General features: G+C 37.8%; 1 protein-coding gene across 1 annotated transcript in view; it reads left to right on the top strand.

The window, feature by feature from the left end:
- RSF1 (remodeling and spacing factor 1) overlaps positions 1-14,581 on the top strand; it is a 149,436-nt gene that overhangs the window by 123,856 nt on the left and 10,999 nt on the right. Inside the window, exons 10-12 of the mRNA XM_077767536.1 lie at positions 3,431-3,485; positions 6,906-7,015; positions 13,605-13,672. Of these exons, the coding sequence (XP_077623662.1) occupies positions 3,431-3,485; positions 6,906-7,015; positions 13,605-13,672 (233 nt within the window). The remainder of the gene's footprint in view (positions 1-3,430; positions 3,486-6,905; positions 7,016-13,604; positions 13,673-14,581) is intronic.

Here is a 14,581-nt window from a genome sequence, read left to right as displayed (position 1 = left end):
AGATTAAAGTACTTCATTGTTTAAAATCAGTTGTCTAAATGGCTTTGTCTTCAGAAACTGGGTCATAGTCCTGTATATAATTATTAGGACTCTCTTGATATTCAGAGTTGTCCCTGCTTTTATTTTTGACACTGGAAAAAAATCTAACTTAAGGATGCTTCAAATTACATCATAATAAAAATTAGGCATTTTCTTTATTTTTTTGAAATCTGCCTGCCCTTCTGCGAAATGAGCAGTTTTCTGATGTCCTGAAGCTGATTGGACTCAGCCACGTAGATAATTAATAGGTTCAGCCTTTAAGGGCTTGGAGAAAAGTATATTCTCTAAACGTCAAGTATATAATCCACTTAAGAGTTTGTCTGATACTGAGCACTGAGTGGTATGTGGAAACTAATTTGAAAATAAACTATTTGTAAAAAAAAAAAAAAAAAAAAAAGAGTTTGTCTGATACTCAGAATATATCTGCTTATTTTTTGGAGACTTATGATTCTTAATGCCTTTTATATTTGGAAAGACTGGTTAAATATTTTAGACTATTGCCGCACATACTATAAAGTATACTGTTGTAATTAAGGAATATTTAAAATCTTGAAACTTTAGAAATTTATGTTAAAATGTGCCACAATATTTGTTTACACTAGTGGTCTCCCATTTACTAACTCATTTGCTTTCTTTCTATGTTTGATAGTCCTCTTTACTTACATGTAATCCTTTAAGAGGACATGTACAATCGTGGCTTTAGATCACACACTAAATCCTTCTTGAGACTGGATCACAGAAAGGAGTGCAAAGTTGTTACAAGGAGACCAATCTGGCACAACGCCAGTTAACTGAATCATTGCTATTATTTTTTAATTCTCCAATAATCTGGGTAACGAAGTTTTCTTTATAGCTCCTAATATATTAGCTATTATACGTATACATAGCTCCTGAGATAGATAGATAGATAGATAGATAGATAGATAATATATAGATAGATATAGGAATCTTTGGGACTCTAAACAGCAAAATATTTATATTTCTAAAGTCACAGGTACATCAAATGTAAACTCCAGGTGACTTCATCTTTTTTTTAAAAAAATGATCATTTTTATTCATCCTTTTTAAAATCTGTGAAATAATTTCTCTAGCACTCACTAGAAACTTTGAGCCCAAAACAAGGGCATCTTTCCCCTTGTTCATGCATTTATTCAGCATTTAGTGAGCACCTACTTTATGCAAGGCAGTGTAATCAATGTGAAGTATATTATGTGATCTGTATCTTAAAGGGCTCTAAAGTATGGTGAAAAAAGAAGGATTTGTCAGTGACTAATTAGTGACTAGTTAGCAGCTATCTACAGAGCTGGAGCTGTGATGCTCTGTGAAATTTGATGTTTCAGAAGTCCCTCCAACTGGTTTGAAAACATCCCTTCCAGAACTTGGTGCCATAAATTACTTGGGAATTCAAATAGCTCTGTACTTTCAGAGTACTTTTACTAGTGTTCACTAGCAGAGAGTTGGATTTAATCAGGGTTGGAATTTTCCAGGTAATGTAACAGAGGGAAGGAGAGAAAGAGACAAGGAATTTGAAAGTGTATGCAAAGGAGTATTTATAATGATGGACCGTGGAGTCTAAGCCAGGTAAGAGGGAAAGTAAGGACATAAGGGAGTCATGGATAGTGAAAAGACGTTAGGGTCAATGTATAGAGGTCCCACCAGAGTCAGGGAATTGTTGAAATCAGTGTACCAGAGAGAGTGAGCTGGAAAGGGAGCCAGTAGAAGTCAGAGAATAGATTCCCTGAACCTGAAATTTTAGGAGGGGTGTGGTTATTTGTAATGATGAGGCCTGGGCCCAATATGATCTCTGAGCTAGGTGGTGGTGAGATGGAATGGAAGATGTATCTTTCTGTAAGACTAATGAACAAGAGAATGCTGTGATGAGAAATCATACTTACCTTTTAGATCCTACATGTTAACACCTATTAAAGGCTCAACTTTCTCAGCTCTTCAAACAAGTTATTCCTTTTTCATGTTTCCGTTACACCTATTCGTAATGAGCTACAGTCAGCTGTTAAATAATTTGTGACAACAAGAACCATGTAATTTTTACTTTTAGGATTCCCAAGCCTGAAACAAATCATGACCCAGTATGGTGGATGTGACCTAATATTTTTCAGCTGAGTTGAGGAGATAATAATAATCAAATGAAAGTAGAGATTTTGAGGTATAAAAGAGGAAACTGCTACGACAGTAAACTTGGTTAGTGTAAGGACAGATAAATGTTGAACACATTTAGTATAAAGGAGGAAACTGATCAAATAGTAAACTAGGTTAAAGGACAGATATGTGTAGAACATAGTAACAGACAACTAAAGTTCTAACCTATCCATGAAGCCTTCCCTGTTAACTTCAACTAGTACAATTCTTGCCTGTCCTAGTTTTTAATTCATTAACTGTACTATTTTTCATTAGGTTTTGATTAAAATAACTTTATCATTTTCTTACCTGCCAATTTTTACTGAATAGCTTTATAACCTGTCTCAAAAAGACCGTAAGATTCTTGATAGCAGAGCCAAGAGTTTCAAGGGCAATAAAGGCTGTGTTCTAAAGGACCCAGGTGACTGGATGATTAATACCCCTCTATAAAGAACATCACAAGTAAAAGGAGAAGGAGTGGTTACTATTTCCTTTCAGTTCAACATACATATAACAGCGTATCTGTCCTTGGTGAATTGAATTAATTTGGGGAGAACAAAAAAAAAAAAAAAAAACCTATTATGTGTAGCAATTTGTTATGTAAAATGTGTTGAGTTAAAATCATCAAAGGTTTGTTTCTTCTAAAAGAAACTATGTAGATCTTGTTAGTGTTCTAAATCCACATTTTCTGGAGAAGTGTTAACTGGCTCTAAAAATAATCTTCATTGGAGCAAGTAGGGTGCAGAGCCATGTGGCTGCATTGCCTTCTTTTTTCCTGCGAAGGATTGGTCGTAGTGTCATTCACTGGGACCTTGACATGGTTCTGTTATATAGAATTCTGTTTTTATATTGATATTCATTACCATGAGAGGATAGCTGTATATACACATATATGAGAACTTCCAGCATAACAAAGATTAGTTTGTCCGGTGTGGACTATCTGATCGCTTCATCACTGAGTCTCTTCATGAAGTTTCCTGGTCTGTTTAGTTTACAGGTTTTATTTTATCAGTGTAATTACTTCTAAAGCTACAATTTTCAGTTATATCTTTTTACAGTTTTTACCATTAGAAAGTTGTGTGCTTCCTACAGATAGCAATATGATAAGCTTTATAGACAATAGCTAATGTCTGTGACCTAGCCTCTGCTATTACCATGAAATCATAATTGTAGTATTGTCTGTGTATGATGTTTTCATAACAACTTTATTTTTAGCAAATCTCATTTTGCATGCATTTTTGTTTTTCACTTAAAGGAAAGAACGCTTGGTGTATGTGGGTATCAGTATTGAGAACATCATTCCTCCACAAGTAAGTTTCTAGTTTGCAGTATTTTTCAAGAAGAGATTACCATAATTGTTCTAAAATTAACCTACTCTGGAGGCACCTGGGTGGCTGGGTCAGTTAAGCATCCGACTTCGGCTCAGGTCATGATCTCACGGTTTGTGACTTCAAGCCCCGCGTCAGACTCTGCTGACAGCTCATACCCTGAAGCCTGCTTTAGATTCTGTGTCTCCCTCTCTCTCCACTCCTACCCTGCTCACACTCTGTCTCTCTGTCTCTCTCTCTTTCTCTTTCAAAAATAAACAAACCTTAAAAAATTTTAAATTAATAAAAACTTACCCACTGTGTGTAATGTGAGTAGTTTTAAATATATAGTATGCCTATCTTATTAAAAATGAAATTTAAGACCTTTAACTCACCTGTATTCTTCCTCATGATAAACATTACATATATGCTGTGATGCCTGAATGGCTCAATCAGTAGAGTGTGTGACTCTGGATCCTCAGTGTTGTGAGTTTGACCCCCATGTTGGGTGCAGAGTTTACTGAAATACTACTACTACTACTACTACTACTACTAATACTACTACTACAATTACATATATCCAGATAAAGCCCCAAAGTATAATACCACATCCAAATCAGATTTATATAGCTCACCCCATAGGATTTATATTCTCTTTTTTGTTTTTTTCGGGTTTTTTTGTTTTGTTTTTTAGCCTTGTGTTTTTAGCTTCTTTATATGTTATTTATATAAAGTGACAAAAGAATAGTTCAGGGTTTTTTTTTTTTAATGTTTTATTTATTTTTGAGAGAGAGATAGAGACAGTGTGAGTAGGGGAGGGTCAGAGAGAGACGGAGTCACAGATTCCGAAGACAGGCTCCAAGCTCTGAGCTAGCTGTCAGCACAGAGCCCAATGTGGGGCTCGAACCCACGAACCATGAGATCATGACCTGAGCCGAAGTCAGATGCTTAACCAACTGAGCCACCCAGGCGCCCCTAGTTCAGGGTTTTTAATTCTGTGCTTTAGGGGTTGGTTATTAGAAACTTTGATATTTGTTCATAATAGTTGGTTTCTTTGGAGGGTTATTATTTTTGCATTTATTGGTCCAATTTATAATTAAGGATGTCTCATGAGTGAAATTCCATGTAACATGTACTTCATTTCATTTGAAATGAAGAAATGTTCTTAGTTTCATATACAGTTTCATTCAGGCTTAATTAAATCACACACTTAAGTAAGTGGTCTTGTTTAGTTACAGTCCTTCAGCACCATGCTTCTTTTTCTAGATCCATTATTTTGTTGATTCAGCATATTTAGTGAATATCTTTTATGTGTTAAGTTATTGGTTAAAAAATTTATCAATGGAGGAGCGTCTCGATGGCTCAGTCAGTTGAGCATCCAACTTCAGCTCACATCATGATCTCACAGTTTAGGAGTTCGAGCCCTACATCGGGCTCACTGCTGTCAGCACAGAGCCTGCCCCAGATCCTCTGTCCCCTCTCTCTCTCTGACCCTCCCCTGCTCGTACTCTTTTTCTCTCTCAAAAATAAATAAACATTAGGGGGAGGGGCAAGATGGCAGAGAAGTAAGGAGCTCCGTACTTACACTCGCGCCCATACATAACACGGAAAAGATCTGAAGCCATTGGAAACCTTACAAAACCTGAGAGATTGGGAGAAAAAGGACGCAGAATCCACTGAGAAAGGCTTCTAACATGAGTGCGAACTGGGGAAGATACAATCGGGCCAGGATCGGAGACTCCAGGGTCAGAGGCGATCCCCCTCTACGGGGAGTGAGAGGGGAAAAAGAGAGAGTCCAAAACAGAAAAACCTCCACTCGGGGGAAAAACCTCGGCTCGGGGCATAGAAAGACCGTACTTACCAAATACCTGCCAGGTCCCCTCGCGCCAACTGGTCCCAGAGGGACTGAGCGCACAGACTGCTCCTTTGTGCTGGCTCCTGGTGGCTGGACTTCTAGAGTAGCAGCGCGCCTGCCGCCATTGTNCACGCGCGGACACCGGGCGTCCGCGCTCCTGGCTGGCTGGAACTCTAGAGGGAAGGCAGAGAGCTAAAAACTGGGAAATTTGCCTGTGAGTTCCTGTTTCGGGTGACGAGCCATAGAGGGGCTTGGTTTTCCTCACTCCAGCGGGCTCTGCGCACAGGGCAGGCAAGCCCCGCCCATGCTCACCAGCCCGACCCAGGGAGGGAAGCAGCGATTCTGACTCCCCCCCCCAGCGCTTGGCAGGGGGCCTGGAATTACCCCGNCCTGATGCATTGGATCACGCCACGCCCATCCCTGCTTGAGACTGCCCTCCTCCCTTCTTTTTTTTTCTTCTTCTTCTTTCTCTTTTTTCTCTTTGTTCCCCAAAACACTGACCTGATTAACTCTGGTCACCCNGAATCCAGGAGCACATAAAAAGAATCATCCACCAAGATCAAGTGGGGTCCATTCCTGGGTTACAGGGATGGTTCAACAATCGCACATCAATCAATGTGATACATCGCATCAATAAAAGAAAAGATAAAAACCATATGATCCTGTCCATAGATGCAGAAAAAGCATTTGACAAAATACAGCATCCCTTCTTAATAAAGACTCTAGAGAAAGTTGGGATAGAAGGAACCTACTTAAACATCATAAAAGCCATCTATGAGACCTTCAGCAAACATCATCCTCAACGGGGAAAAACTGAGAGCTTTCCCCCTGAGATCAGGAACATGACAGGGATGTCCACTCTCGCCACTGTTTTTAATATAGTGCTGGAAGTCCTANTATACCATGGAATACTACATGGCAATGAGAAACAATGAAATCTGGCCATGTGTAGCAACATGGATGGACCTTGAGGGTGTTATGCTGATCGAAATAAGTCAGGCAGTGAAGGACAAATATCATATGTTTGCACGTATAGGAGGTTTAGGAGGAATTTAACTGAAGAACAAGGGGGAGAAAAAGGGGGGAAATGGTGGGGGAAAGGGAGAGAGGCAAACCACGAGAGACTCTTGAATGCTGACAAAAACTGAGGACTGATGCATGGAGGGGGGAGGGGCATGGAGGAGGGCACTCGTGGGGATGAGCCCTGGGTGTCATGTGGAAACTAATTTGACTATAACCTATTTGTAAAATAAAATAATAAATAAAATAAACGTTAAAAAAATTTTCATCAGTGGAGAAACTTCACCATAGTTGTTTTAAAAGAGGTAATTATAAACTCAAAGAAAAATGAGAATTTTAATACAGAAGTACTTCAGCCTTTGATCACCAATATTCTTTTAATCTCTCTACTTAGTGTTTTTGTGTATATTCAGTTTTGGGCAGCGGATCACCTCACTTTTCCAGATCTTCCACGTGTGCTGCCTAGGCAGACATTAGAAAACTATTAATTTCAAGGAACTTTTTTTCTCTCCTAATAACCTGCATTTTGTTATCATATTTTAAACCAGGAGCCAGATTTTTCTGAAGATCATGAAGAAAAGAAAAAGGATTCCAAAAAATCCAAAGCAAACTTGCTTGAAAGGCGGTCAACAAGAACACGGAAATGTATAAGTTATAGGTATGAAATCTGTAGAAATGTCTATAATGAAAGAGTTTAAAGTGTTTTTTAAATTATACAACATGACCCCAAAGTACCTGCTTTTCCCCTCATAATGGTATTTAGTAGTTTATATATGGTACTTACTGTCTTTGGATTCATACAGCTTTAGAGCAGCCAGTGTGATCTTTTCAAAATGTAAATTTGCTCATGTCAGCCTCTTCTGCTTTGTCAGATTTCTGTATCTCTTGGGATAAGTATCGAAGCCTTTAACAAGGCCCCTAAAGGCACTACATAGCCTGCTCTGTACTTAGCCTTTTAAGTTCCATCTGATCCACAGTTTTCCTTACTCTGTCATTACCAGCCAGTCTTCTTTCAGCTCCTTTGCACATGCTGTTTACCTAGGACCTCCCTCCTGTTTTTGCTTGTTAACCTTCTCTTGATCAAATCTATTATATGCTCTCATAGCAGCCAATTTTTCTTTTGAAAGCACTTATCATGATTGTAATGATTGTGATTTTAATTACTGAATTAATAATTTTCTCCCACATTGGACTATTAGCATGCAGGTAAGGATCATGTCTGTTTTACACATGCTTCTGCCTTTTACATCTAGCATAGGGCCCCAAGTAGTAAGTGCTCTATAAATGCGTGTTGAGAGAATGAGTAAATATAATTTGGTTTACTGTCTGCCACCCAAAATATCAGGGGGGAAGAGAGGGAGACAGAGAGAAAGATTTTTCCAAGGTCACTCTGTTAGTAGCTAAACCTACAGTAAAATGTCATCTTCTAAACGTCTGGTAGTCTAGTGTTCTTTCCACTTGTCTCACTCAGATAATAAGTAAGTTGGATTTAAATTATTCGAGATCAGGGGCGCCTGAGTGGCTTAGTCGGTTAAGCGTCCGACTTTTGCTTAGGTCATGATCTCGCGGTTCGTGGGTTCGGGCCCCGCGTCGGGCTCTGTGCTGACTGCCAGCTCAGAGCCTAGAGCCTGTTTCAGTCTGTGACTCCCTCTCTCTCTGACCCTCCCCTCCTCACGCTGTCTCTCTCTCCTAGAAATAAATAAAACATTAAAAAAAAAAAAATTATTGGAGATCATTGTTTGACCTCTCGTCTTCTTAGACAACACCAAAACAGACTTTAACTTGAATAACTAGAGGTGAAAAACAAAGTTGATTTCAAAGAAGTTTGAGCTTGCTTCTTGTTTATGAACTCTCATCAGTGATCATGGAAGAGTTCCCATGATTGTTTGCTGTTGTTAATTGTTAAAGTGGTAAAGTGCAGTGCCATCAGTGAGAGTAAAATCCTTAATATATATGAGAATGGTACACATCTTATTCTTTAAAAAACAAAAACTTTTAAAAATAAAAAGCACCATTTTATATGAAATCATTGTAACTAAGAAAATCAAAGTCTACTGATGGAAAGGGCAAGTGTAAAGTCAGTTCTGCTGTAGTACGACCTATGTTTTCCTAAAAATTACCATGCTGTGCAAAAACACAATAAAAAACAGGAATTATGGGAAATATGGAGGGCCGCACTCAAATTTCAGTAGTGACACTGTTTTTTAAGGATGTGAATGTAATAAAAATGCAGTACCATTTGACAGATGTTAAATGGTTAAGAACCAATATAAATACTGCACTAAATATGATATTTTATGTTGAAAAAGCCCTGAAGTCTATCTGTGGAAGTGGTTGTGAGGTGGCTTGCAGTTAGTATATTATTATGTGGTGGTAGGAGAGTTCTTTGAAATCAACCAGAAGGTTGTTACACCAGATACAGCTGGTGATAGCTTATAACACACATGTTGAGCTAAGGTTGCCGATGGATGTTTGAGGTGTGTGTGTGTTTGTGTGTTGTGTATGCCTCTGTGGCTAGGTGTACTTTTCTCCATTTACCTAGTGTTTACCATGAATAAAATTGCTTACAGGTATAAAATACACATTATGGGTGATTTGTTCCCTAATATATCAGTCATGTTATAACAGCTTTCACTTATAGAACTAGCCTTCTTGCAGGACTGTATTATCTTTCAACCTTCATGTAGTTGTGGTTGCTAAAGAAAGCAGGGATTTCCTCTTAGCATTGTGTCTCGGGTGTACACCCAGAAGTGAGATTGCTGGATAATCATATGGTAGTTCTATCTTGTTTTATTGATGTTGAAAACATCATGGCAGCTGCGCCATTTTGCATTCCCACCAACAGCAGGTAGTGTTTCCAGGTTTTCCACATCCTTGCCAACAGTTGTTGGCTTTGGTTTTTTTTTTTTTTTTTTTTGGCTGGTGACCATCCTAGCAGATGTGAGGCGATATCTCCTCATTTTGATTCACATTTCCCTAATAGTTGTTGGTGATGAGCATCTTTTCATGCTTGCTGGGTGTTTGAAGAAATTGAACTGAGATGTAGTAAGAGAATCCTTCATATGCTTTCTCTTAATTTTAAGTTTTATTCATATTTAAGCTCTAAATACACCTAGAATTTAATTTGTACATGGTGTGCAATGGGATTATTGTTAGTATAAAATGTAAAGCACTTAATAAACTATTACCAAGAAAGAAGACAAAAAAGAATTTCATCAGTATTGTCATTTCATAATTATTTATCTGATTCTTATTGCTTCTAACAGAGAAGATAACATAGGAATTGACTAGAGGGAGCAGTGGATTGGGGTACAGCAGACTACGACTAGTTCTCACTGTCCTGTGTATTATCCATGTAACTTGGAATGGTCCATTTCTCTAGGTCTTGGTTGATGGTGGATTAATGCAGATGATTCCTTCAGTTCTAAAAGTGTGTAACAGTAATACCGGAACTTAATGATAAACGGTCATTTATTTAGTGTAAAATATATTGTGTGATTATTTATGCCCTATCTAATTCCCAAAAAGATTTAAGAAAGGCATATAATCTTGGTGTAAGGACCAACTTTTTTTTTTTCATGTTTTTATTTTATTTCTAGGAGAGAGAGAGAGAGACAACGTGAGCAGAGGAGGGTCAGAGAGAGAGGGAATCACAGACTCTGAAACAGGCCCCAGGCTCTGAGCTGGCAGTCAGCACAGAGCCCGACGCGGGGCTCGAACCCACGAACCGCGAGATCATGACCTAAGCGAAAGTCGGACGCTTAACTAAGCCACCCAGGCGCCCCAAGGACCAACTTTTTAAACATAGCACCAAATGTAAAAACACTAATGGAGGGGCGCCTGGGTGGCTCAGTCAGTTAAGTGTCTGACTTTGGCTCAGTTCATGATCTCACTGTTCTTGGGTTCAAGACCGACATCAGGCTCTGTGCTGACAGCTCAGAGCCTGGAGCCTGCTTTGGATTCCGTGTCTCCCTCTCTCTCTACTCTTCCCCCATTCATACCCTGTGTCTCAAAAATAAATACAAATTTTCAAAAGAACAATAATGGAAAGGATATTTGTTTACATGAAAATTAAGAAAGACTCCGACAAAAGCATTTACTTCTAAAAATATTTTCTTTTTTTTATTTTTAATGTTTCAATTTTTTATTTGATTGCAGTTAGTTAACATACAGTGTAATGTTAGTTTTACATATAACACCCAGTGCTTATCCCAAGTGCCCTCCTTCATACCTCATCACCTGTTTAACCCATCCTCCCGCCCGCCACCCCGCCAACAACCCTCAGCTGTTCTCTAGAGCTAAGAGTGTCTTTTATGGGTTGCCTTGCTCATCTTTTTTTTTCTTCCCCTGTGTTCATCTGTTTTGTTTAGAAAATATTTTCTTGCAAAGAAATTTTGCAAAGGCGTTAGAATTCAAAAGAAATGCCTTATGAATTTTAAAACTTACAGTGAGTATAATTTTTTTCATGGTGGAAATACAGTTGCTTTTTACATGATGTCTGTAAAGGTTGTGGCATCCACTGAAGTCAAGCATAAAGACTTTTTTCTTAGGAAATTAGTTACTTAAGGGAAATTAAGGTTTTGTTTATTTTGGAGGCTGGAACTAGACAGGGTGACTTTTTAAATTTGTGTTGTTTGTTTCTGTTTATGGCGGGGGCTGACAGGAGATATTATGGGCACATATACATAATTGTAGCAGGGCAGGATGTCAATTTTTATTTCTCAAAACCTAAAATATAAGCAGAGGTGAAAGGGGAAATATACTTAGGATAGAAATAATTGCAATATATGACAAAGATATTAAAATCTTTAATATCTAAAAAGCTCTTAAAAACCAGTAAGAAAAGATACACACTGGCTGATAAAATGGGCAAAGGATACAAGACATTATTTGTAAAAGAAAAAGCAAAAATGATCAATAAACAGGAAACTAATATTTGACCTTAGTAATCACATTAAAATTAAAATAACAAGTAAATTTGCTTTTCGAAATTAGAAAAAACTTAATGATAAAATTCACTTCATGGTTATATTATAAATTGTTACAGCTCATAAAGAACAACTTTTATGCCCTTGAAGCCAACAGTTTTGTTTTTAGTTGTAGCAAGAATACCAGGAACAAACAAACCTGTTGTCCAACAAAATTTCTTAGTGGAACCATAAGCATCTCACCAAACAAAGGAAAAAATATAGTTATGGTAAGATACTGAGGAAGGGTAGAGTTGAGATGAAATGTAAATAAAGCAATGAAGAATTATGCTCATGGCACAGTGGAGCTCTGTAAAGGGGTTGGGATCAGATCCAGGACATACTAGACAGGGGTTCCTGTTTCCTTGAAAGCAGTGAGGTTGAAGATGTGTAGAGTGCTGTTTCTAATCCCTTACTCAAAGCTCTGCATCTGGGATATAAATCAAGACTGCTTGTTTGCATTAAAAGTAACTCAAGTCCTCCAGGCAAAAGTGGGATGTTTTATTCTTACTGCTGTCATTTTGTAAGTCCACGGGTTCTGATGGTCTCTGATGTACAAAACCAAGTTTCTTCAGTGAGTAAGAAAGTAGGAGTCATTCCAGGAGGTCGTTCTGCCACTTAACAGCTGTAACATGTCCTTGGGAGAAACAGTGTTTCCTGCTGACTGCATCTGGCTTTGTCTGTGTCTGTTACTCCAGCCTGAAGAGTGGATGTACAGATTTTTTCTTTCTCAGAACCTCTGTTAAGGAAGAACTAAGCCACAGCTCCAAGGCTGTTTTCTCAAAGACTTGTTTATAAATGTGAGAAAATTCAAAATAAACTGTTTTACCTGAATTATGACACACCAGTAAGATTAGAATTATACAGCCAATAAAAATTAAGTTGTAGGGGCATCTGGGTGGCTCAGTTTGTTGAGTATCTGACACTTGGTTTTGGCTCCAGACATGATCTCAAGATGCTCGGTGGGTGTGGAACCTGCTTGAAACTAACTGTCTCTCTCTCTCTCCCCCTCCCTCCCTGTGCCCCTTCCCTGACTTGTGCTGTCTCTCAAAAAAATAATAAATAAATAAATGCATATATATACAACTCATAATGTGTATATATGTTATAGAAGTAGTACTCTTAACCTGAAACTTGTGAATCCTCTGAAATTAAATATAAAATTTTCTTTGGATATGTATATTTTTTCATTTTCCTAGAGAGGAAATCCATAGCTGTAATGAGTTTCTTAACTCAAAAGGCAAAATATTTGGCTGTTAAACTCTATTGTTAATCCATTGTGTGCCTTTAATGCAGCCGTGTCCAATAGAATTTACTATTGTTGTGGAAATGTGCTGCTTCTTTCCTGTGCAGCGTGGTTGCCAGTAGCCATATATAGCTGTTGAGCACTTAAAAATGCTGCTAGTGAGGAACAGAGTTTTTCGTTTTAATTAGTTTAAATATAGGTAGCCATGTGGGGCTAGTAATTACCAAATTTTGCAACATTTTAGACAAGTCATTTTAGAGAAGATATCCTTTTGGTCATCTCTGCTCTAACATGAGAGGAGCTTTATCTGGGAAGAAGTCTTGAAGATCATCTGGACTTGTTTTCTTAACTTGGAAGAATTGGCCCCTGTGAGAAAAAGTACTTATACCTAGTTCTAAAATTCTAACCATCTGTACTTCTAGGATAATAATAATACTAATGTAGTCCTCACACTTACTATTATTTCTGGAACACCAATTGAACTTACTTCACCATGTGATTTGTGTAATTAGAAGTTGGTAAACTATGGCCTACAGAGCAAATCCCATCTCACAGCCAGTTTATGTCTATATAGCCCATGACCTAGAGATGGTTTTTACATTTATAAATGTTGAAAAAGAAAATCTATGACAGTTACGTGAAATTCAAATCACAGTGTCCCTAAGTGTAGTTATATTGGAGTACGGCCAGCCACGTTTATTCACTTGTGTTATCTACGCCTGCTTTTGCATTCCAGTGGCTGAGTTGAATAGTTGCAACAGAGACTGTATAGGCTACACAGCCTGAAGTATTTACTGTCTGGCTCTTTACAAAAATATTTGCCTGATGCTCGGTGTAGATGATCTTTGAAAATGAATTAAGTACCAATCTACAAAAGAAATTGAGGTTGACAGGAGTGAGTTGATGTAGTCTATGTCACACAATCCCAAAGTGGCAGAGAGCATTTTTATATGAAGGCCTTTCTCACTTCTGAGGCAACCCTCCTAACCCATGTACCAGGACAGTCTATGATGTGATTGTTGTATATGTTTTAGATTTGATGAATTTGATGAAGCAATTGATGAGGCCATAGAAGATGATATCAAAGAAGCTGATGGAGGAGGTATGTGTTTATCATTCCCTCTTTTTTGTATGACTTGGCCAATAAGTTAAAATGTCCTGATTAGGACCACCTGGCTGGCTTGGTCAGTAGAGCATGTGACTCATGAGTTCAAGCCCCACAGTGAATGTAGAATTACTTTAAAAAAAAAAAAAAAGACCTGATTAGAGCATTAAGCATATTTTTTTAAAATTCCCCCCAGTGTGTATCATGATCACTACTGATGTTACATGTCTGAGATTTAAAATAATTTGTGGACATTGTGTCAGTGTGTAGACTGTGCATTTTTCAGGTAGTTTCATGATCTAATATAAAATGTAAATGTACCTCTATAGATTAAAAAATTTACTTCCGCTTCCAAATAGAAAACCCAATCCAACTTTCTTGTCTTTCTATGTTTAGATCACTACTGCTACAAAATATTAAAAATTATGGATAAATCAGAATCTAAACGATTGCTATAAATCAGCCTTTTAAAAATCACTTTATTAATATTGTAGTCTTTAATAGGTGACCTAAAAATAGAAGGACTTGAAGGTAATTTATTGAAAGAACTACATAGAGATTTATAATTCTCTGAAAACTATTATTTTCAAAGAGGATTAGTATTAAGTAGGCTCTCTTTAGTGGACTAAAGAAGTCACCAGCTTTTCCAGGGCTCTACACCTATTTACAGCTTTCCTGCGGGATTCTCACTTTTTCTGTTCTGCAAGCACAGTTGAAAGAAAACGGATTGGTCTCTTTCTAAAGCCCTGTCCAAAAGACAACTTTGAAGAAGAGATTCTTGAGTGATTGCTAATAGGTATGGGGTTTCTTTCGAGGTTGATGAAAATGTTTTGGAATTTGTTAGTGGTGATGGTTGCACAACTTTGTGACTATACTGAAAACCTCTGAATTATACACTTAAAAGGT

Source organism: Crocuta crocuta, unplaced genomic scaffold (genome assembly GCF_008692635.1).
Source record: "Crocuta crocuta isolate KB4526 unplaced genomic scaffold, BGI_CrCroc_1.0 scaffold561, whole genome shotgun sequence".
NCBI lineage: Eukaryota > Metazoa > Chordata > Mammalia > Carnivora > Hyaenidae > Crocuta > Crocuta crocuta.
This window is presented reverse-complemented; position numbering and strand designations above follow the sequence as displayed.